At 34.0% G+C, this 26125-nt stretch overlaps 1 protein-coding gene across 14 annotated transcripts; it reads right to left on the reverse strand.

Annotated features, from left to right (window-relative positions):
• Window positions 1-487: 487 nt before the first annotated feature.
• On the reverse strand, window positions 488-22770 carry LOC104598229 (transcription factor LHW-like). Of its 14 annotated transcripts, none has more exons than XR_016078645.1 (8): window positions 21928-22770; window positions 12803-19872; window positions 5214-11914; window positions 4936-5062; window positions 4496-4622; window positions 4170-4271; window positions 3165-3263; window positions 488-1215 (listed from the first exon to the last, which is right to left on the reverse strand). XR_016078645.1 is itself a non-coding variant. In XM_088891670.1 (7 exons), the coding sequence occupies exons 4-6, from the start codon at window positions 4745-4747 to the stop codon at window positions 3228-3230; spliced, it is 390 nt and encodes a 129-aa protein (XP_088747796.1). In that variant the 5' UTR covers window positions 4748-5062; window positions 19788-19872; window positions 20558-20665; window positions 21928-22764; the 3' UTR covers window positions 488-1215; window positions 3165-3227. The 14 variants fall into 14 exon arrangements, 6 of the variants coding, with proteins under 6 accessions (XP_088747796.1, XP_088747795.1, XP_088747793.1 ...); XR_016078642.1 differs by having other exon boundaries at window positions 4496-4728; XR_016078643.1 differs by having other exon boundaries at window positions 5210-11914.
• Window positions 22771-26125: the final 3355 nt, after the last annotated feature.

Consider the following 26125-nt stretch of genomic DNA (forward strand, 5'->3'; position numbering starts at 1 on the left):
CGATAAGAGTTGGGTTCTAACAAATCACAGAAAACGTGATCTGTCTAATTAACAGATCGAATTTGAATATACCTCAGGCTAATCCACCATGACCCAATCCATTCCATTTTTATATATTGTATACTCACTACAAGAAGAAAAATGGCTTTTAGCAACAGTTTTGACTGCCACTAGAAACTTTAACGATAGCCGGAAAACTGCCGCTAAAAGAACCGTCACTAGAAGTTCTAGTGGCAGTCTTACAGATGCTAGTACAAATGCAAAAACTGCTGCTGAAACTATCTTTAGCGTTAGTTTTAAAGCAAACAACTGCCGCTATAAGTTTGGTGCACTTGTTTTTTAGCGGAAGCCATGGACTTCTTTAGCAGCAGCTGCGACAGCCGCTAAATCTTTTTTTTTCATATAATCCATAATTTCTTTTTAAATTGTTCCTGCTTTGCTTCAAATAACATGTTTTGTCTACATTCATCTAAATTAGAATGAAATATAAAAAATCAATACAAATGCAATTTAAAAGTTTATTCTCCATTCGAAATATTTTTCTACAAAAAAAAGGAAAAAATCAATACATTTCACATATGAAGTCCGCTTTCTTCTCACCCTCTTAGTCCCAATATTTTTTTTTTTTTTGAAAACGCCCTTTGGCTTAACCCCAATATGTAATACCAATGTAAAATCTAGATCTTCTCCAAGAGACCAAAAATAGCTTCTAATTTCTACATGGACTCTTCCCCTCAGATTCATTGGACTAGAAGCAACCTCTTTCTTCTTTCTTCCATTTCCCTAGTACATCCTTGACATGCCAATCTGAACTGTGCCCACCTTTCTATGTACAGTTGGTATAGTAGTGGAAGCACCAATCCCACCAAACTGTGATTTTGCCTGTAAAAGGTTCACATCAACAGCAATTCGATCATCTCCTACTTGTTCTGCTTTGGAAACTTCTCGAGATAGACAATATGGTGAAGCGTTGATGTCAATGGCAATTTCTGGGGTCATCTCGACTACCATGCTGCATTGTGCCGGCTGTGGTTTGGCCTGCAACAAGTCCCTCTCAGCCTCTGCGCCAGAACTTCTTTCTTGCTTTGTGCTAGTCCTGCGGAAAGAATATGGAGGTGGGACAGCCTGAGGTGATCATCCTTGGGTCATAGGCATCTTTAATGCTAATTGCACCTTCGTATGTCATAACTGGTTCCACAACTTTTCTGGGTTTAGCTGAACAGAAGGCCAACATAATTCACACATCCATATTAGCGTACAATACAAACCACTGGCAGAAGAATTGAAGACAAAATGTGCAGCATGTTTGTACTAACAAAATACAAGCTATGGTAGAGTTGGGCCAAGTTTTAGATTGAGTCGGAGTAAATCCCTCGGCATTAACTATCCTTGGTTGTACCCACTAAATAGATACTTTTTACTCATCAATCATTGAAGGAAAGAAAGTATTTTCTCCTGGACCTCCTTCAACTGAAGATCTAAAAATTTTGATGGTTGCCATTATGGAGAATCACCATAGGAAAGAAATAGTAGGCTACATGTGTTCACAGGAGCACCAGCATTTCACGAATCCAAGTCAAGGGCTCCATAGGATAAATCATTCAAAGAATTAGATTAACCTTTTTCTCATATCTAGAATGGTAGATTAGCATTTAAATTTTCACACTTGCACCTTGTACTGTATTATGGTCGCAGTAAGCAGCAGACCCAGATAATGATTGTTATTGAATTTGTGATGAACAATGATGGTTCCAATATGAACAGTTGAATAGCAGGAAATCATGTGCACATGAGAGAGAGAGAGAACTCCAAACCAATGGAATCTTATGTGGTGCTTGCAAAGTCCTAAGAATACTTCCAGAAACTCCCTCCATATTTTTGGAGCTTTTATTATAGGCCTCTTCTTGGATTTGTCTCTCTCTCAAAGAAGCCAAACTTGTTTGATCCTTGGGGGGAATTGTATTGGAATGGATAACTATTGATCTGAAAAAATAATACATTGGAAAACCACCTATAACCATTTATTTAAAGATACCACTCACATTATCTAATTATTTATGGTATGAAACATCTCTACTTAGAGCAATGGGGAAATGGTTAAAATTGCTCATACATTCTAAAAGTGGCTTGTCAAAAATGAACTCAGCAAAGGAAATTACCTGGGCAGACACTACTAGAAAAATCACCTATAGAGGCAATAAAAAATGCTTCTAAAGACAGAAAAAATGCCCCTAAAAAGAATTAGAGGCACTCAAGTGATTGCCTCTAAATGTCTAGCTTCTGAATGTTATAGAGGCACTTGACTGATAATTAGAGGCACATCTTATAAATGCCTCCAAAAATAAGATATTGAGGCACATAATCATGCCTCCAAAGCATCGTCCCTAAAAGGCATTATATAGAGGCATGTATGAATGCCATCAAATGTGAATTTTTAGAGGCATTTTAATTAAATTTGAGACAAATTTATTTGCCTCTAAAAATAATTTTAAGAATCCGATTTCAGCTTTATAGTAGCACTTCTACTTGCCACTAAAAGTGTTGATTGCTCTTATTTAGAGGCACTTGCATCCACCACTAAAGATCATTCAACAAATATTGAGACTTGTCAAACAAACACTTAAAAACTCCAAAAACCCACAACCTCTCTATCAGCTCCTAATCATAAGATGGGACATCTCTCCCCCATGAAAAAACAAAGTAAAAAAAACCCATCCAAGCTCAAGCGCATAAGCCACATTCCTGCCACGAGTTGATGATCGCGATGGATAATGGCACTGATCTAAGTCTAAACCACTCTTGTTAACTTAAGCTAGCTAGGTAGCTTACTAGGTTGGTAGATAAAAAGAAATCCTAAAGTTACCATTTTAGTAATTCTAAAGTGCATTTCAAATCATTTCTACAGGGAATTGAAGAGAAGACAAAGAAGTTCAATTCTCACGTCAAACCACTCACAATGAATTTCAATAAGAGAAGTTTCTTACCTCATGGCCTGGGATTTTCCTTACAAATATCAATATCAAGCACTAATGTAGAAAGATGGGTGGCTAGTGGTGGTAAGCCAACTAATGCAGTGTTTGCACATCATTTGTGTATACCATTCTTTTTCCATTATATAACAAATTTTTTATTGTTACAAATAAGAAAAGTCACATGTTTCTTACCTCCACATTGCTCTATGTAGAACCATGACAGACTAGTATGATCCGTTTGCTGGTTTTTCTACCTCAAGAACTCCCTGCTGCTATGGGTGAATTTGGTGTCTGCAACAACACCATTTTAAAATTCATCATTTCCTTGCAGAAAAACTACATAATTTTGATCAGAAATTGTAAAATCCAAACCAACCAACTTCTTTAATATAAGAAATGACTTCTATAAAATATAAGGACAAACATTGAAGTCTAAATTCACTAAGTTTAACTCATGTTCATGTAGATATCCACAGGTTTGGCCTATATTCAGTCCCCACTGCTGACATAGATGGTTGAGATACTAATTTAATTGAACTAGATTCCTACCTTAAGCTATAATTTAATTGAATGATAAAATTTCTATTATCCTGCAATATTTAGTAGATTCCAAAAATAAAGTCTATTGTCACCATGACTACTCTGACACAATTCGATCAAAGCTACTCCGACACAATATTTAGTAGATTCCTACCTTCAATCCCCTTATGAAGTCTATTTAATCAGCACATAATTCGATCAAACTAATTTGAGATAAAAGCTACTGTCAAGTTCAGAAACATACATATGCACCATTGGGGTGCTTGATGGGAATGATAAATCTTTATCACCACCAGGAGGGCCAGGTTTAGGCTTCCGCCCCTCTTTCAATTAATTAGGAATTGCTGTAAATTCTTCCATGGTTCCCAAAACTTAACACGGGTTAAGTTAAGCCAAGGCTTATCCTTTAATATTTCAAAGTTTACTGATTTTATATTTTGTTCTCTGATTAGAAACTTTTAAGAAAATAACTCTTCATTTTACATATAATATATACCACCCTTCAGTCTGAAACCTATTATCCACAGGCTTGAAATGTAACTTGATGTTATCATACTTCTAATAGAAAATGTAATTTCTGCTTTAAGACAAATTAAAATACAACTTTTGCTTAGAAAATGACAAATCTAGCAAATAATCATAAAATACTGTGCACACCTTGGACTTCCCAGTTTGCTTTAGCTTGTCTGCATGCTTTGTCACACTTTGCAAGAAAAGCATGTGCTTAATCGTGCGTTCAAGTAGAGCATCAATGCTACACTGTTCAACCAAATTAAAAGACAAAAGGACAGCATTAATATCAGCAAGAACCATAGTGCAGCATGAATAAAGTTGGGCAAAACTCATTTATTTAAAAATAAGCAAAAAAACGATATACACCTTTGATTCAGCATTATCTTTACTACATCCAGATTTAAATGAGCTAGATCCCAGCATTATCTTTACTACATCCAGATTTAAATGAGCTAGATCCCACTATATACCTCTGATTTTGAAGGAGGTGGAGGAACACCAAACATCTCAACTTTCCTCTGATCAGACTGATCAACCCAGCTGTATGTAAAAGATTCTGTAGGAACTGCAGAGCTACTTATCTTTGTCAATGTTGTCCTGCATGATGCATTATCATCTGAATTTTGCTTAGCAGAAGAATGAACTTTTGATACTACAGCATCCAACAGATGGTCGGCTCCAGATTCAGAGAAAATTCCACTCTCTGAGATATCATCATTCATTGAATAAAAATTAGACCTAGCATCTAGCTGAGTTGTGCATGTAGAAGCATCTGTATTGAAACTCTGTCTATTTGAATTTCGCCCATCATTCCAACTACCATATCCCCCATCTCTCCGGAGACGAAATCGGAACCTCTAATATAAACAACCAACTCACGCAAACAACGAAAAGCAACCTACAGTAGTACCTCACTGCCGAACTTCGTACATTATCCGGCTGCTGTATTCTGGCCTAACTCCCACGACACGACCCTCTTCCTGCCTGTTTCGTCCTCACACCACCATTCCTCTTCCTCGCCGGCTCCAAATTCCCGACTATCATTTTCCGACATCCCATTCCAGCAAGAGGACCGAAGAAAGAGAAGAAAAGAAAGGAGAAAAAAAGTAAAAGCAAGCAAGAAAGAGAGTTAGAGAGAGAAAGCGACAAACTACAAAAGAAATTGCAGAGTAGGTTGCACAAACCTACACTATACCACGAGCTATAATCATGTAGCTCGCCATGATCTCATCCATGAAGCTCAACAATGGAAATTACGAATTTAAAATCTCAAAAATTCGAAATAATTAATTCTTCAAGCAAAACCCTGATGAACACGCGACTTGAGATTTGAGAACTCTGAGAAACAATGGCATTGAAGCTGAGAGGACAAACTTTCTTCAATAGCAAATTACTTCAATGGCGGAACTAAGAACTGTGAATGGCTTGAATCACTTTCCTCTCTTCTTCAATGTCTAGTGGAATGAAGAGCAGATATTTGAAACAAGTTCATTCGACTGAGAACTGAGAAATACGCAGAGATCTTTGGTGGGTGTATGTTCAGTTCAATAGGGCATGAGAGGAGAGAAAGAGAAGAAGAGAGGAAAGTGAAGAAAAGAGGAGGAGAAAAGTCGCGTGCGATATCTTGTTTGAGCGGTAACGACCTCTAATGATAAGAATTCCAGTTGTGAAAGTAGAGAAAGTTTACATTGATCTTGAAAATTATCTTATTGTGGTTAAAACTTTTAAAAATAAATTTGCAAGAAATGGTTGGCATAAGTTTTATTAAATGTTCTATTCTTTGAAGTTATATAAAACTCTAGACAGAATAATAGTAGAGAACAAGATAACAAAATAAATTTAAGTTTTAGATCTTTGTCCTATGTGTTAATAAAATACATAGAGACTACATATGAAAGGCAAAATGATACAGTTCCAATCCATAGTTTTGTTGGGTTGGGTTGTAATTCCAACATCTCTCTTTGAATTGGAATCAAACTATCTTTTTGTAAATATGTAGATATAACTATCATACACACTGCTCTGATCTAATATACTCTATACACTCTTCAACCTTTGGAGCTTTTGAATGGTATCAATATAATTTTATCTCCCATTCCATATGTATGCAGCATAAGCACATGCAAACATGTTCCAAGTTAACTTTTTGAGCTCATTAATCTTCAAGGTGGGACCAATAAAATGGTAGATTTTGATAATACACATGCACGAGGAGACAGGTGCTAGAATATTCTACAAATTCATTCTGTGGCCCTAGATCATGGCTTTAGTAGCATGTTGCAAGTGTATTACATGTATGACAACATATTATCTTATTGATCCATCTAGCAAGGAGATGCTCCTGGGATGTCAACCATGACACCCATTTCTCATGTGCCAAGTATCAAAACACATCGTTTTACCACGTGGCAAAAGAAAGATCTGTGCTCTAGCTATTTTTTATCTTAAATGTAAAACTAAAAGGTCCACATACATAAGCTGATATCAATATGGGAAACCAAACAAATAGCCAACTTAATGCGTCTTTGAAGAGTAGAACACATAACACATGGACTTTCCAAATGAGGAAAGTGATATCAACACTCTAGAAACCTTTGACTTGGTGGTATATTTGGTGGCCCAGCATGACTCCAAGTATGAATTCCCAGGCTCACCTACTCATAGGGGCAAGCTTTAGCCCAACAGCCCCTGCCAAGCTGCCATGGTCCATGACTTATCTAGAATGTTCCGAGTGGAATGGACATATGTTACCTCAATAATGGACCTATAAAAAATGGCCAAAAGTCTTTTATATAAGGCTGTTCATAAGAATGCCCAACCCGACCAACCCGGATGTTGGACCTATAAAAAATGGCCAAAAGTCTTTTATCTTGGGCTGTTCATAAGAATGCCCAACCCGACCAAACCGACCCAACCCGAGTCGGTCGGGTTTTCATCAGTATCGGTCAGTTTCGAGTTGGAAAAATATATAAACCGATATATTGGGTCGGTTTCGGTTTTCTTGTGTGAAAACCGATACCAACCCGAACCGAACCAAACTAGTCTTCTACTAGTTCGGTACTTCCTAGTTTGAGTAGTTTCCTACTTAACTATAACTAGTCTTCTACTAGAACTAGAAGGCCCATTAGGCAATTACAATTAGAATAGGCAATCTATCCTAATTTTTAACTTTCTATAATCTTTTACACCAAATAGGCAACCCATTAGGCAATTACAATTAGAATTCAATTAGGTGTCCTTTTGTACAAGAGCAAAACCGAAACCGACCCAACCCGACTCAAACCGACTAAGTCGGTTTGGCCTATCAGTGGGTCGGTTTCGGTTTCCACCTCAGGTAACCCGACCAAGTCGGGTCGGTTGGGAAAACCCCAATAAACTGACCCAACCCGACCCATGAACACCCCTACTTTTATATAAATCAAAGATGAGGTATGAATATCTAAAGGAAAACAAAGGCCTGTGGTACAATTCAATTGGGGTTTTAAGGCTGTCATTTAACAATGTTAAATTTGTCACATGCAAACCAAACCAAATGACCAAACAGATGAAATAAAAGGAATGATGGGTTGAGAAACATCGATATCAAATTGGAATTAGGCATACTCATCTTTATGTGCAGAATTTAATATACTATTTTTCTTTACAAAAATGAGAGCATCACCAATCAATTTGAAGCATGTTAACGCCTGCCCAAACACAAATAACAATCCAGCTAGACATTTCAAAATCGTAAAAAGCACAGTAATGAAGGCTGAAGATCTACTAGTTTCCTAATTCTGCTCAGAAACAGAATTGAACTGAACCAGTAGATATGAGGGTTTAAAAGAAGGATCAAGTAAAGATTCAAAAGGTGTAGATTTTCCCGGTTAGTGCTTTGACAAAGCATCTGGCTTGTTTCAAACAATAAAATTTGCAATATTTACTTTAACCAAGCAGCCACTTGAACCATAAAATCTCAATTAATTTAGATAGCATAGAAACAATAAATTTATTTAACAATGCTAGTTGATGAGAAATGCTACCAGGGTCAATGCATAGGACAGAAGTTGAAGAGAATGCAGATGGTAAATAGTATACCAAGTCAAGAAACCACCAGATCAAGAACAGAGACAGTTGAAAAACAAGATGGTTCCTTTAGAAATAATTATAAGGCCACTATCCAATTTTGGTCCCAGCCATCTGGAGGGGTGGACTGGATATGGACCCTTAACCCACATTTCCACACTTGTCAGCCCATGATAATCAGAAATTAGTTGTGGAGTCTGCTTCTTGGATAAAAGGCTCAAATAGGTAAAAGAAGAAAAAATTATGAGGCTCCAACATTTCAAGGACCCTGCCTGACAATAAAGAAATCCTTTAGAAAAAAGTATGAGGCTTCAAAGAGTCGCAGATGTTAAGCATCAATTTCATTGTTATCCGGTATGGTTACTTGGAACCTTGAAATGAGCAAGAGTAAGAAAATGAACTGCTCATAGGTTGGCAAATGTTGTCAATCAAACTGTTATTTAAATTTACTAACAGCTTTCTTGATCATGCAGGATAGGGCTTTGCTAGGTTTAGTGCTTCTCATGCTTAATGAGTTTCGACTTGTGCCATGGAGATGCTTTTTGTCAATACCTTACCAAGGATGATGTCTAAGGTTAATATGTACAGGGGACTGGGGTTTTTAGTAGTCTCTCTTATTGCCTTACTTTGGTTGTCTCGCTTTTGTTGTGTTTTTTGAGGTTTAGTGTCTAAAATTCCTCTCCCCCCCCCCTCCCCCTTTTGTTCTCGCATTTTTCTCCCTTTAATATCATCATCGTCAAAACATTATCAGCTACAATCCCCTTGTAATTTGAATATCACTTGGGAATAGCAGAAGGAACTGGACTTAATGATTACAAATTTTAGCTTTGCTACATCCTTCCTTTCCAATTACTGAAAGAAAGAAATAAAACTAAAGTTGGTATTGATAAAAAATTAAAATAAAACAAAAGTTGGAGATGAATGTGTAACGATTTTAAATGTCATTAAGTTTTGCTATGTCTTGGCTGCTTCATAGATTTTGTGTTTTTTTGCTATCTTCTTTGTTTTCTTGCCGACAAATCCCTACAGCCCTATCCAAGGAAGGAGTGGGAAATTAATTAGTGTAGCGGAATGGCTAATTATAGTCATGACCTGGGGATTGCTCCCTCCTCAAAACCTCTAATTCATAACCCATCACTCATTTTGTTAAAACAAAAACTCATTATTTGTGATAGAGAAACCAGTCTTGTATGAATTGGGCCCAATCTTTCTCCATTTCACATAGAAATCATCAAGATATCCAAACCAAACAACACAAATTGGAACATAAGCAATGGTTTTTTTTATGGGGACCCGTGTGGTGCACGGAATTTATTAAAAGAAAGCTAAATAATAAAAAGGGTCATACACTAAAATACCTCTTATAGTTTTATGGATTTACTAAAATCTACCCTATAGTTAGTATTTTACTAAAACCACCACGTATAATTTGCAATGGATTTAATCAATCTTCCATTAGATGATAGTGGAAAATGGCAGTGTTGACCTTAATGTTCATTTAAATAAATTTAATCAAAAGAAAATAAAAATAAAAATACTATTTTTTCCCTGGGCAACCACTCTATTGGCTACATTTGTTCAATTTTGTTTTTTATACAAAAAAAAAAGTGTCAAGAATATTTTTGGAATAAAAAATTATAACAAATACTCCTTAATGAAATCGTGGGCCTAAGGCCCCGACCTTGATTCTGAAATTAAACCCCGTCCCTGATCCCTGACGGGGATGGGTTCCCCATGGAGACCCGAATCCCCAAAATGTTTTCAGATAATAGTATTTTTTAAAATAAATTTATTTAAAATAAATAAAAAAAATAAATTATAAATAATGTTTTAAATATGTTTTGATAAATATATAATATAAATAGTATAATAGTATATTTAATATAAATAACATTTAATGCACGCACACACATATAATCGAGGTTGGGGTGGGGCGGGGACCTCAATCCCCATCCCTGACCTTGACCTCGATCGAGGATTCCTATTAATCCTCGTCCCCACCCCCGCCCCCGCCCCACCAAAACAATCCCCATCCCCCCATTGGGTTGGGGAAGTCAGGTCCTTGCCGGGGATGGGAAAAATTGTTATCCCTAAAAGTGTGTTTTAATAAATTACCCTAATATAAACACATAAGAATATACGATTGTTTTATATTTTTAACTTTTTAAAATAATTAATAATTTTTCATATTTTATACACTACTTCTAATAAAATTTTTATAATAAAAAAATAACAATAATTAATTTTAGTTAAGTTTATTTATCAAACTGATGAAACTAGCCAACCCAATTAACTCGACCCGAGTTGTTCGATTTTCAAGTATTTTAGGTTGAACTTGGTTCAAAAATCTCCCAATTTGACCAAGTTGGATCAATTCCACTTTGGCCATTTATAAACCGACCAAAATCGAACAACCTAACCATGGATATACATTAATATTTTATATTTTAAATATAATTTTTAATATGAAAAAGTGAGAAATTTCCCATATTTCTTAATCTAAAATGTTATATATCATAATTTTGTGTTTTTAATAAATATTTTAAAGTTATTTTATAATTTTGTTAGAATATTTAAATATTTCTTAAATTTTTTAATCCAAACTTTCTTTAGATAAAAAGTATGGGAGAGGATAAATAGGAATTATAGATAATTTAAGAGAGAAACTCCCTACTAAATTAGAGATAATTTTGAGATAAATAGGAATTAGAGAATTTAAAAGATAAATAGGAAGTAGAGATAATTTTGGAGAAAGTGGGGAATAGTTTAATTTTAGGAAAAGAGATTATTTAGGTTATTGGGAAAGTACATATCATTGGTTGTTTCAAAAATGACATGGAATTAAAAAAATAAAAATTTCAAAAAAATATAGAAAATAGATAAATAGTTTCTCTTAAACGAAAGATATGCTGACATGGCAGGACCAGTTTTAATATATATATATATATATATATATAGATAATAGAGTGGGAATAAAATAATACGCAGTTGGAGGAACATGCCAACCTGCCAAGTCGTAGATTCACTTCAAGGTTTTCAGAGACCACATTTAATTTGTTTAATCAATTTTCCGAGATATAGGTTATAACAGCCACTTGTTCATTCATGATTTTATTTTCTATTGGTACTCTTCTGGCATCACCGGTTGGATTGCCAGTATTACAGGGGGCCATAATGAAATATGGTAGAGCGCAAATCAAGGTATTTTATGATCCTGAAAAGTTTGAGGATTTTATGATCCTGAAATTCTACAAGGCACATGAAGTGATTTCCAAAGGCAACACTCAGCTGAAATAAGCCTCTAAAGGGCAAAATTGTTGTCAAAAGTGAGATTTGCTAATTACTGATAGGTCTACAATCTCATTTTTCAGGTTACAAGAAACAAATTATCAAAATTGTTTTTGTTGCTACTTATGTTGTGGTTCACTTCATTTGCTGTTTGCAGATTATCTCATCCCATGGATGAGCTTATGTAAAGCTCATCAACTAGTCTATGCTTCCCTTTGTTATTTGTAGAAGTGTGGAAGGAAAGGAACAATAGGATTTTTGAAAGCAAACTTCGTTCTTTTGAATAGTTGGTGGGTATTCAACAATTAATTGGGTTTGCACTTGCTGGTGGATATTCACAGGGGCATGGAATTGAGCCAGATTCAAATGGATTTGTGAAATTTGACCGTTCGTTCATCATAAGAGCTACCAGACAGAGTGGTCAAAAATCAAAATAAATAAATAAGAGCCACTCTGGATAAACCATATAAATCTAGAGGAAGGAATGGATCCAACTTTCCTTTCCGCGCACCTTTCACTTGCATCAATTGAATCAACTGAAACACAAAAGTATATTTAGAGAAGGAACAAAAATATTCCAATGGAACTGATAACAAAAATATTCTTCTATGAGAGATTTTCCAATTTACGATAAAAATTTTCAACTCTTCCAACCACACCACAAAGGCACCAATGAGGGAAAATACCTAGCTCTACCCCTGGCATCAAAGAGACACCGATACGGTTGCTAGTTTGCTGGTTGACTCATGAGATCACATGATAAATCATTATTTGCATTATGGTTCATGTATGTACATATATGTGCAGTTGTTAGCACAGAGGAAGTAGAATCAATCAAAGCTAAAAACAAAGGCAGTAGGCATTTACCTCTGATAGAGTAGTTCTGGCTTTGAGTAAATTTCTACATTATTACTTAGTCGTGCATAGGGCTGCTAAGCATTGTACAAGGGATATGGTTCCCAGTTAAGTCCTTTGACTCCTATCTTTGAGTAATTTTTTTATCCAGGTACAACGGATCTACTAAGCATTTAGTGCTCACCACATAACCGATTGAGCAGTTTTGGATATCAGTGTTCTTCCATCCATTTGCTTCTGTTAACCTACTCTATATATATCAAGCTTCTTCTTGCCATGGCAGACTTTTAGCATTCTCTATGTAATCTAGATATTTTAACTTCTGATTTCAATGGAGTTTTATGATTTCATTACATTGAAGTTTTCTAAAATCAAATGTCATTGGAGTGGATATATTAGAAGTATTAGGAAAATAGCAGTATTAATTAATAAGCAAAAACCAAATATGTTTAAACATTTGAGTAGAAAAGACTGAAAATTGCGGACAAAACTCAAAAAAAAAAAGGAAATTACAGTGGAAAAAAAGTAGACTAACATAACAGAGAGGAAGGAGAACCAAGGGAACTCACGGAGTTTATTCTACAAGTATAGCTTTGTCGTCCTTTCCTTCTTCTAATCAAGGAGACCTAGAACCCTAAACACCGCCCGTTCTTCTAATCCAAGAGAGGTATTGTTGTTCTTTGGATCTTAACTTTCCTCATACACTGCTCTACATTAGAGCTTCTCATCTGCTAAATCATTTGGAATAGAGCTGGGAAGAGGTGTTAAAAGGTGATTTTGATGAAGAGAAGAGATTAGAATCAATATGCAAATACCAAAAACGAATTAAATCAAAAGAAAAAAAATAAAACCTCAAAGCCAAACGAATTAGGTAAGAAAGAAATGTTTGAAATCTCAAAGCCCTAACCTGTTGCAATGGAGTTTTTTGTCGATAGAATTACTATTGTTCTTCCCATCCCCTAAAATCTCAAAATCCAACTCTATTTCTTTGGTGCTCTGACGTAAATGGACAATGACAAGAAGCCTGAAGTTGCCTATCACTATTTAAGCACCGAAAGTAAAGAAAAAATGGGTACAGTCATAAGTTGTGGTTAATACCAAAAAAGCCCTTATTAAGTGGAGCATAAAATACAATATAGAGGCATCTATGAATTGCCTCTGAAATAAGACATTTGAAGTGTCATAATTGGCGATTTACAAATATGTTTTTTATTAAATGCCTCCACTTACCGCCTCTAAAAATAAACTTTTTAGTAGTGTGAATATATTCATGTGAAATTTTATCATATACAATTTGAGCATTACATCTGCCATTAAAGAAAATAGGTGATAAAACTATCTAACATGATTGTGTGGTGTTTGTGTTTGGTCTACTCATTTAACCATTTGCTTTAAATTTAGTTGATATATAAGTTAGTGTCTATTATGTTGTTTGTTATGATGGTATGATGTCTCTAAATGTGTTTCGTTCCACCCACTCATATGCAACATGATGTGTGAGGCTGAGGAAAGGACATTTATAGAGTTGATGGTTAAGCAAGTTAAAGCACATGATAGGCCAACATTACCTTTTATATAGAAGGTTAGAAATACATCATAGAGAACTTAAATAAGAGATACAATTCATACACTAGTGATCAATTTAGAAATAAATTTCATTATCGTAAGAAAAAAATAATGATTATCAAAAAATTTGCAATATTACAGGGGTCACTATAGATCTAATCACAGAGAAACAAAGTGCTAGAGAGTATATGGAACTTCCTTATTTGAGCAAGAATTTTATAAATGTGTATAGATTATTTTTAAGAGATTTTTATACTTCGTGCAAAATAAATTTGTAGAAGAAATATGGAAAAATGGTTGCCCTTATTATGAGAAGTTGAAGATTATCTACTCTAGGACTAGTGCAACTGATTACATATCTATGGAGTATGGGTAATGTTAAGATCCCATTAGATGAAGAGAATGATCATATCCCATTGACATGAGATCCAATATCTAACAACTCCCTTAATGACATACAAACACATTATGCATTTACTCAAAAAACCCCAGAGTTAACATGGATGTAGAGATTCAATCGCACCAATAGACAGGTTAACAACAAGGGGCTCCCATCCATCATCTCTTAAGAAGAAGGGTAGGCAAGGAGGTGATCTTTTTCCTACAATGGAGGCATGGTCTCAAATGATCAAAAGTAGGACAAGATGCTTGAGATTTAGATAGAGAGGGAGGGAAAAATGAATAGAGAAATGGAAGAACAACAAGGAAAGGACATCTGAATCTCAAAATAGTGGAAATTGTGAATGGTTTTTTATTGATTAGAACTATTAACGTTGGGCATGATGTCTTCAAGGAAGAATATTGGAGGAATGCCTACATATCATACTACACAATGTTAGATTAATTGTTTGAAAAGCCTATATATAGACGTGGAGCTTTTAGTTTCTTATTTGGGTTTATGATATAGCATTTGAATACATGGATTAACTTTGTCTTTTTATTAGGATGAATTATCACATTATTATGAATTTTGTTAGGATGTTGTAACTTTCAAATAGTTATATTTTGATAAGCTTCAAGAAATATCATGCCAATTTGATCTTGTGACTTTATCAAGAAAGTTTATATCGTAACTCTAAGCATTGGTGTGTGATTTTAATGTGTAATTTACTATGTTCTCTTCTATTATAGTGAAGATTGGTTCGTGAATTTTATTTTTCAATAGGAATTCAATGGACCAGTCAAGTATAGAAAATAAACTTCTCTTTAATTCATGGGATGACTATGACAATAAGTTTTTTGAACCCCTTTTTTTAAACGAAATGGTAAAATACTATAAGACATACTTTGTCAAGCAACCTTGCTTCATATTAAAGATGAATGGGCATGCATTTCTTTATAAATGTCTATATGACTTAGAGCGCCTTAACAAGGCATATGATTCTTTTAGGATGGAGAAATATGTATTTAAGAATTTCACAAATCTACTAAGAAAATCCAACATTTAAAAAAAAAAAACTCTCAAAATATCATAATTGAAGAATCCTGGAAATTTTCTTCCTGATTGTTGGCTATAATGAATGATATCGTATAATGTCCAATAGGTTCTAGCATTCAAAGAGCACCATCAGTGTTTACTTTAGGAAAACTTACAAAGCAACATTTAAACATGGGAGAGAATTAATTTGTCTACCCTCATTTGAAAAGGTATATCCTCATATCAAACATTCAGAGAAATATTATCCATGGTTCCAAGTAGTTCACCATTATCGTTTAACAAGTCTAAATATTTGTTGTATGTTTCATGTATTAACCATGTGTGTGTCCAAATAGGATTTTATTGGTGCAATTGATGGTACCCATAAAAGTGAGTGGGTTCTTTAAGAAGAGCAAATCTCATATAAAAGAAGAAAATTGTGATGAACAATGAATGTATTGGTAGTGTGTTCATTTGATACACAATTTACTTTTGTTTATATGAGTTGGAAATGATCTATACATAACCCTAGAGTATTTGTAGAAATTGTCATGTTCCCACTTAGAAACAAGTTTATGCCTAACTAGTCCTAGAGTAACACCTTTTGCTATGTAACACCTTTTGCTAAAGAACAATATCATTTGAATGATTTTAGGAGACATTAAAGGTTTTGATCAAAGAAAGAATTATTTAATTACATATCTTCATCATTAAGGAATATTATAGAAAAGTGCTTTGGTATATTAAAGGGGAAGTTTCCTATCCTATAAAACATACCACCATTTGATATACGATTACAACATTACATCATGATGGTTTGTTTCATCACCTACAACTTCATTAAAAGAGAAGATATTCATGATAAAGATATCAAGAGATAGTCACGAGAAAACATGACAAGTGAGGATGAAAATGAAGATTTTGATGATGACTCAAATGATGAATATGAACATGTAGACATTTAAACAACTAATATTAGCGATAACATAGCAGATCAAATGTGGGAGTAGTATCAACTATACTTGTTATGCTATAGGGCAATTGATTTTGTATCTTTAACTTTATAGAGTTATGTTGTAGTTGACTTTATGTTTGGCTTTGTTCAAAAAAATGTATATAATATTATAAATTTATGCATTGTTATTCTATTTTTCTATTGGTAAGTTAAAATAGGAATGGCCATCCATATATGTATGCCTATGTGCTTGTGCGATAGAGGGTTGATAACTAATGCTAATTATGGTCATTGGTTTTTCCATTACTCAAATGGGAGAATCACACCAATTCATTCTTTTGGGTAGATGAATTTACCGAACATGAGACACACTATGTAACTTGCATACATTATATGCCTCACCATTAACATGTTAAACTGAAATTTTATTGATGGTAGACTTATGAACTTGCATATTAATCAATAGTTAGTATTTGTTTAATAGTGGAAAATGATGATTTACATTAATTTTATATAATATGTATTATTATATACATTTTATTAAGAACTTTTGGCTCTGACAACCCTTAAACTTTTCTGAAAAAACCACTTTAGACCCCCCTAAAGTTTGAAAAGGCCATTTTGATAAATCTGATTAGGTAAATTACTTCAAGGTCTATGATGGTATAAAACTAATTAAGTAAATTAAATAAATTACACCAATTAAAATAATTAAGTAAATTTAACCAACTATGTAAACTAAGTAATTGTATAAGTAAAAACTAAGTAAATTAAATAAACAAAGCTAATCAATCTAAATAAGTAAATTAAGCCAATTAAGTAAGGTTTTAAAAATCGACCCGAAAAAGAAATTGCTTTGGCTAGGGGTGAGCATGGGTTGGTTAGGTTCAGTTCCATAGCAGAACTTGGAACCTACCTTGTAGGGGCCGGTTCCAAAAACGTGGAACCGGAACCTATCCTATGATGGTCGGTTTTGGCCTTAGTGGTTCCAGGGTCTATCTGTGGAACCTATTCTTTCTTTACCCCCATCTTCAAAAAACAAAACCATGTTCTTTAAAAACTTGAGCAATTTAATATGTTGATTATCATTATATGGTTTAAAACTTATAATTTAAATTTTGTAAATATTACCTTTTACATGAGTTATTGTACACATTCAATATATTAAAATGAAAACAAATGATCAAATAATTTAAGTAAGGGAAAATCCTGATTAGTACCTTGTACTTTGGGCCTTGTGCCACTTTGGTCCCCAAACTTTAAAATGCGACAATTTAGTACCCGAACTTTCAAAACATGACAGTCCAGTACCTGTTGTTAACTATTTGTTAACCAGCCCTTAAGTGGCATTTGAAAAAGACACAAATGCCCTACGAGTGTCATCTAATTGTCTTTATCAACCATCTAAACATTGACAAAAAATTAACAGTCCCAAATCCTTGTCTTTTCCATTCAAGAAAGTTGGGGTCACCAAAATGCCCACTCAAACGTGACCACAACTTTCTTGAATGGAAAAGGTAGAGATTTGGGACTGTTAATTTTTTGTCAATGTTTAGATGGTTGATAAAGAAAATTAAATGACACTCAAAGGGCATTTATGTCCTTTTCAAATGCCACTTAATGTCTGGTTAACAACTAGTTAATAGCAGGTACTGGATTGTCATGTTTTGAAAGTTCGAGTACTAATTTGTCGCATTTTAAAGTTCGGGGACCAAAATGGCACTAGGCCCAAAGTACAAGGTACTAATCGGGAATTATCCCTTTTTAACTCAATGGTCAAGTGAGACCATGAGTGCTTGGATTCAAATCTTCACATCCCCAAAAGTATTTTGGGGTTTATTCAAGGCAAGTTTGGTTCCAAGGCAACTTTCACCAAGGTCGGTTCCACCAAGGCCAACCAAGTTCGATTCATCGAGTCAGTTCAGGTAGGGTAAACCCCTAGACCTTGGAACTGGCTTGGGTGGGAGTCGGTTACAAGAATTTGGAACCAGACCCTACCTTATAACTGATTTGGTAGGGTCAGTTCAAGACTGGTTCAAGGTCAATTTCATTCGGTTCTAGGTATAACCTACCCATTTGGTCACCCCTAGCTTAGGCCACTAGTTTTTTAATAGCCAAAGTGGCCTTTTCATACTTGAGTAGTGCAACATAAGCATGCTTTTATAATTTTATTCATTGTCTAACAAATTTATCAATTACATTTCTAACATTGTCTATTTTTGCCTTAAAGTGGTATTTTCATCATATTTTAAGGGTGAAAAATTACCTTTTTAATTATTTATGGTCTAAAGTGATAATTTGGCAAAGCTCAAGGGTTGTTAGAGCCAAAAATCCCATTTATTAAACAAGCGAATATTTATTTAATTTTATATAATTTTTTTAAATTATTAATTTTTTAATAATAATCAAGTAGTGTGAAACTCTCAATGTATTTGTATCTCCTACTTGCATCACCTCAAGTAACAAGTGTGATGTTAAGTGTCTTGCATTTTCATTTGCACTATGCCATATTTGTGAATTAGTTGAAATCAGATTAATAGATCTCTAGATTCACAAATATCACACAGTGTGAAATATAGTTAAGACCCAAACATGAAAAATTATTGGAACTGCCAAGTGGAATTTGTGGTACAGACTTCTTAATAGGCAAATAAAAATACATGTCAGTATTAAATTTTGAATCTAAATATCCAGGATTTAGACAACTATCAAATGCAACAAGGTAATAAAATATGCAAGCTTTGTTGTGCAAGCAAAAAAAGAAAAGCAAGAAAGATAGGGAAAAAAATAAAAAAAAAGTGCTTCCATTGAAAGAAAGCCATAACTTAGATAAAACCACAAAGACTGCATATATGAGACCCTTTGACCCTCTGACATCCATACTGGCACTTAAAAAGTATGAATATGCAGAATGTCTCCAAGGACACAATTTCTTTCAGTGGCATCTCCCCAAGGATATTCCACATCTCCCAATGCCCATGCCTTAGCATTTTCTGAATCACCTTAGACTAATAAAGGTATCACCTTGAAATATATTTAGAACTTAGGCATTCAAGGACTCCCACATCAATCCCATAAGATCTCTTAAAATCAATTGTAGCACAGAGTCATTGCACACCACCACCATCCCAATCAAAGAAAAAAAAAAGGTAGAAAAGAAAAGAAGGCAGCTAGAAAATTTCCAATTAGTACCATTTGACCTTAACTTCCCTATCTCCAATCTTAACAATAACCAACATGAAACATGGGTACCAATAGCCATTCACCATTGATCCATGTTACAATTTCTGGGTCTGTAAGTTTTCAAAGCATAAAATAAAAAGTTAAAAACACAATTTCTGGGTCTGTTAGGTCTCAAAGCATGAAAATAAAGACAGATACAAAGAAATGAGATTGAACACAGTTTGTGGGTCTGTTAGTTGTCAAAGTATGAAATAAAAACACCTAAGAACTCAGAATTCCATAAGAAATGTATAGCTCTAATTATATTTTTCATTCTTAAGAAAATGGAAATAATGTTTGCCATGTTTACATATATAACTTCGCTGCCTAATTAGCAAGCTACTCATGTACATTGCACAAATTTATATCAAGAAAACGGATATAGCTTTCTTACCTTATGCAAGACTTCAACACACCAACCACGAACCTACCTCTAAGCCCAAAGATGGAGATGTTCCCTCTTTCTCCTCAACTTAAATCTGAAAGATCACAAAGCAAATAGATTAATATAACAAACAAAAGCATCAAAATCCAAATTATATCAATTTGGATTGAAATAACAAAACCAGTAATTTGACATTAAACTCTGAAAATACTATATTGCTGAAAACCCAAAATCCAAACTTTCACAAACAAAAGCATAAGAAAATTTAACAAAAAGGAAGATACAGAGAGACAACAAAAGATGAAATCACGTTTCGGCCCTATATCGCTGAAGCCCCTATATACACCCCAACCCGACTTAAACAAAGAAACCCTAAAATCATGATTTCATCTGAATACAAAACAAATGAGAACTAAAACCCTATTCAATTGAACTAAAAATAAATACCGCAAAGCCCTATTTTAAACAACAAATCATCCAAAACATCAAAAAAGGAACAAAAATCAAAACCGGCGATGAAATGATCGAACTATTAAAAAGTTTATTGCTTTTGTCTTTTAATAAGCTTTTGTGGAGGGGAGCTAAAAACATTTAAAAGAAAATAGTGAAATTATTATTATTACAAACTAATATAGAAATGTACAATGCAAAATTATCACTTAAAAGAGATAAAAGCATTCCATAAGGGGGGAAGAGTAATTGAAACCTACATCTTTATATGAGAAATGCAGTGGAATTAAATCACAAATAGACACCAACCCGTAATTAATTTAACATACCATCAATCACATAATTGACAATTTGACATGGGCGACTAGTGGATGGATTGGTTAGCCTTCGACCTCCCTCTCCAACACAAACCAACCTAATGCATCCATTGGCTACCCCTAATGGAAATACATAGATCCAACTAAATGAAATCATAAATTACAAAGGTAGTGGGAATAAAGAAAACTAAGAAATATCAAAGAAAATAAAAGCCAAATATAAATGCCAAGAAATAAAAATACCTTGCAAAAGCACAAATCAAATAAGCAACATATAATTAAATAAAATACCCTACAAAACACAAATCAAATAACCAAGCAAGCAAGAAACAATTTAATAAACCGGAATCAAATAAGCAACAAATAATTAAATAGACAACAAATTAAGGGAAAACATGAAGTATACAGAAATAAGAAGCCATTTCTGAAGCATAGACCTAATCATGATCCATGGAGTTAACTTGAGGAACAGAAACCCCAACATGTTAAATATGTAGAAATTGCATAAACAAGGGTTAAAGCAATGACATGTGAAATAAATATACAATAGCAAAATTTCTTAAATTTCCAAACGTTCCAAAATACAAAAAACAGAGGTGAACCAAATGAAAATAATGGTCAAAAAACTTTTTCCTGTACCTATTTAGTAATAGATCAATACGAATAAAACCAAGGAACATAGATGTACCATGTAGGAACCCTAGGAAAAAACTAAACAACTGCCAAATCAGAGTGCAAACTACAAAAGAAAAGTTGAAACACCAACCGGAACCAGCGACAACTTTACAATAAGCGTAGCCCGCAAATACAAACCAAAAGAGACACTTTAAAAAAATGGATAACAAATTAAATCAACAACCAAAAATGGAAATGGAAATTAAATCAGAAATTATAAAGATAGTAGAAATTAAATCATAAGTTACCAAAGACATTTGTTAGCAAGAAGGTCATCGTCGAGCACTAGTGCTAGTACAAGAAACAAAACCCAGAACCAGCTACGAAACCAAAAATTCAAGTCAAGAAAATTTGAAAAAAATAAACAAACGTGAAAAGGAAAATTTTCAAAAGAACGTAACCAGATTGAGAAAACAAATAGTAATACTAAGAACACAAATGCAACAAATTATGTGAGAAAATCCAACCAAACCCCTACAATACAAAAGCAAATAGTATTACTATCCATTACAATGGAAATCAACCTTTCCACCTCTAGAATAGAGGAAATAACGTCAGCAAAAACCCCTACAATCGGAAAACAAAGAGAACCAGCAAGATTAATGGAAAAGCCAAAGAAACCCCTACAATAAAAAAAACATACAGTAATACTCTTCATGGCACCATAAACCCAAATCCTCGGAACAAAAATAAAAAACCAGACCTACCAGATTCAAAGTAGCGACAAACCCATTCGCAGTCCTTCACCTTATCAACTGAGCTAAAATCAGGGGAAAAGAGGGTTTCATTTAGAACAAAAAATAAGAAACAAAAGATAAGAAACCCGAACTGCTAGACTTAGAATGGAGAAGGCTACTCAAGCATGCAAATAAGAAATCACAGAAAAAAAAAAGCTGGGAAGGATAGAGGAGGAGAGTGAGGGAAGTGATGAAACATGAAGAGAGGTAGAGTGGGAAGAGGAAGCGGAGAAAGAGAGAGAGGGGGCAGTGGGAAGATAGACAAGGAAGAGAGCGGAAAAAAAAGTGGAGCACGTGAAAAAATAAGAAACCCGAACTGCTAGATTTTCTTCTTCCCAGACCTATACTTAGGGTTTCTTCAACGAAGAAGGCTGCTCAAGCATGCAAATAAGAAACCACAGAAAAAAGTTGGGAAAGATAGAGGAGGAGAGCGAGGGAAGTGATGAAACAAGAAGAGAGGTAGAGTGGGAAGAGGAAGCGGAGAAAGAGAGAGAGGGGGCAGTGGGAAGATAGACAAGGAAGAGAGCGGAAAAAAAAGTGGAGCACGTGAAAAAATAAGAAACCCGAACTGCTAGATTTTCTTCTTCCCAGACCTATACTTAGGGTTTCTTCAACGAAGAAGGCTGCTCAAGCATGCAAATAAGAAACCACAGAAAAAAGTTGGGAAAGATAGAGGAGGAGAGCGAGGGAAGTGATGAAACAAGAAGAGAGGTAGAGTGGGAAGAGGAAGCGGAGAAAGAGAGAGAGGGGGCAGTGGGAAGATAGACAAGGAAGACAACGGAGAAAAGTGAAACACGTGTTATTCATGCAATGCGTGCTATAGTGCATTTTATATGCGATCTACTCGCACGGTTGGGTTGCTCTCTCGTACGATCATTGATCTACTCACACGAGTAGATTCCATTTAGCGTACGGAGAGAACATCCCAATTGTATTAATATAGTCATTTAAAGAAGAGATAGTTTATCTATTCGTTTTACTTGATAAATTTTCTTGTAAGTATTCAGTTGATGAGTTCGGGCTTGAAAACCCAACCAGTAATTAAACATGAAAGACAAAATTAAACAACGAAAGCGTAGAAGGTGGAACTTGTAATATTTCTTGGGAAAAGCTATTATGGACGACCGTAATGATTATGCACTATGTCCACTTGTTTTTTTCTATCTTTATATAATTCATTTTATTTGAAACGTTAGTTTGATGGTGTTTAAAAGCGTGGGCATTTTTTGAGATCGATTTAAAAAAAAAAACGTCTACACTTATTAGATCAGTTTTTCACAAAAAAAACATCTTCATATGTTTGATAGTGATTTTGTCACATGGGCAGTGAACAACACTAATGTTGTTTGGTAAAGTGATTTTCATCACCGTGCGTTTATCATATATGTGCACATACATGTAAGTGCCACATCATTCAATTATTGAGGGAAACAGTTCATCGATGCATGAAACACCAATTCATGTAACAATTGGGATACGATTTATGATGCATGCCCGTTTTTCAGCATTTTTTTCAAAAAAATGCTTGAACCAAACAATCCGGTAGGCGGTTGTTTGTGGAATCGCCTACGTGGACCTGACGTGGCACCGTTTTTCAGAAAAACGTCCACACTTCCAAACATATAGTTAAATATTCTCTTCTGGATTCCTACAAGCAACACTACTTGTTCAATTGTCTTTGATTAACTTACCTCATAACATATTCAAATCTTTTCCATACCACCTAGATCCCTACTTGTGCATATCTGCATAAGGGAAGGATTGATTAAAATTAGCAGTGGTTGTTCATGGAATAGATGATTCCAAATCCGCCAAAGAAATTGAATATAAGTTCATGGAACACATCATTCCAATCTGCCACCAAATCAAAATCCATCCTAAGCCAAATGCATGCTAAAGGAAAAACAACTACCATCTAGAAGCTGATTTTAATTTATTTTAACTAAGCACTTGTTAATTTTATCTCCATTTGTTCTATCACCAAAACATCTAAACTATATCATATAGAAGTTTGTTAGTTTATTTGTAAACGTGCGTTACATTGCATGTTACAGATAATAATAATAATAATAATAATAATAATAATAATAATAATAATAATAATAATAAATAAATAAAATAAAAATAAAAATAATAATAATCTTGTTGTCTTTATAAAAACCTATATGATAAAGACAAGTAATTGAAGCATGGTTTAGTGGTTGTTTTGTTGCTTTTCAACTATACTTGTTCATGGGCCAAGCCAAGCTAGGTTAGGGCCAAGCCCGAACTTGACTTCACCATTGCGCTTAGACCTTGAGCCCGAGCCTAGCCCTCATATGAATAGGAGTGTAAATGGTTTTCGAAATTTTGATTTTGAATTTGATAATCAACATAATCGACTCGAATTCGAATAATTTGAATATCTAACAGTCGAATTCGGATATGACATGATTTGATTCGATAAATACCCGAATTTGACTGATTATTTAATTCTTATATTTAATATATATAACATAAAATATTATATATAATAATTAAGTTATATAAATAATTTATATATATTTATATACTTTATATCAATAAAAAATTTATTTTATATATTTATTAATTATCTAAAATAATTAATTAATTGAATTCAAATCGAATTGAATATTCAAATATTTAATTAGATTTGAATTCGAATATTAATTTTTCAATATCTATTGGATATCGAATCAAATTTGGATATCGGATTCGAATTTGGATGTTGCCTAACTCGATTCGAATTCGATCCGTTTACACCCCTACATATGAAGCTTGAAGCTCAGGTCAAGTCTGAAGCCTAACCAAAATTTGGATGAGAAGATTTTTTATTTTTATTCAACAACAAAACTTATTTATTTATATTAAACAACCACAAAAGACAAAAATACTAAAAGATCTCACTTTGGCTTGAGAAGAGATGATGAACAAAGAAAAATAGTATATACATAAAATATTTTTTATTATATAAAATATTATCAGGTCGAGTTCGGGCTCGAGCCTAAACCACATAGGTTCGGCCAAATTCACTAAGGTTTTTTAGTGAACTGTTCTAACATGTATTAGGCTTTTTTTTTGCTTAACATTTGATTAATATATGGGGTTTTGGGCTTTATCCATCCTATGAGCCCAAACCAAATGGTTCAAAGAAAGAATATGCCCATCAAGCATTAATCCAACTAGACATCTGCATGTAAAATCTTAGCCAATAACATCAAAATACTACTAACATGGAAAAACCTCTTCCTTGACTTCAAAATATAGTGTCACACTCTCCACTTAGGTGGATTGTGGGATTATATCCATTTTGCAAACTCTTACTAGAAAATAAACTATATATGAATATAAATACACTATTTAGATCTCACTTCGAAACAAGTTAAAATCCACCACTAGCAGTTTTGTGTTTTCATCAAAGAGGGTGTAAATCAAAATATCATCTTAGTCAATGAATCTATCACATTCTCTGTTAATGCTACCTTTTGTATCTGAATGTCACATCTCCTAACTATCTCCAATAAAATATGATATTTCTTCTTGATGTGCTTAAACTTCAAGTGTGCTCTTGGCTCATTGGCTTGAGCAATGGCTTCAGTGTTGCCACACAACAATGGAATGAGTGATGTGCTAATAAGTACGACACCAAATTATTCGACAAATTTCTTCATTCAAACTACTTTTTGGTAACTTTACTTGCGGTAATGTACTCAGCCTCAGTTGCAGAATCAATTATGGGACCTTGTTTGTTTCTTCTCCAACTAACTGCATAGGATCCCAATAGAAAAATATCTAGATGTAGACTTTTTACCATTTAGATTTAATTAGAAATTGGCATTTATATACCCGATAACCTATAGTGAACTACCATCAAATACTATACAATAGTCTTTAGTTCTTCTTAGGTATTTAAGTATGTTATTTACTATAATACAATTATCTTGTCCTGGATTATACTAGTATATACGCATTACACTGACAACTTGTGCAATATCAAGTCAAGTGGACAACATGACATACATTATGCTCTCTACGACGGAGGCATAATGAATCTTCTTCATATAATAAACAAAAATGATTTTGAAGCAATTTGGAATAAAAAACAAGAGGAAATAAAAAATTAAAAAAAGAAAGTAAAAGTAAAAGAAATCATAAAGAAGGAGAAAAC

The sequence above is a fragment of the Nelumbo nucifera genome, chromosome 7 (assembly GCF_055504915.1).
Source record: "Nelumbo nucifera cultivar China Antique chromosome 7, China Antique-T2T, whole genome shotgun sequence".
Lineage (NCBI taxonomy): Eukaryota > Viridiplantae > Streptophyta > Magnoliopsida > Proteales > Nelumbonaceae > Nelumbo > Nelumbo nucifera.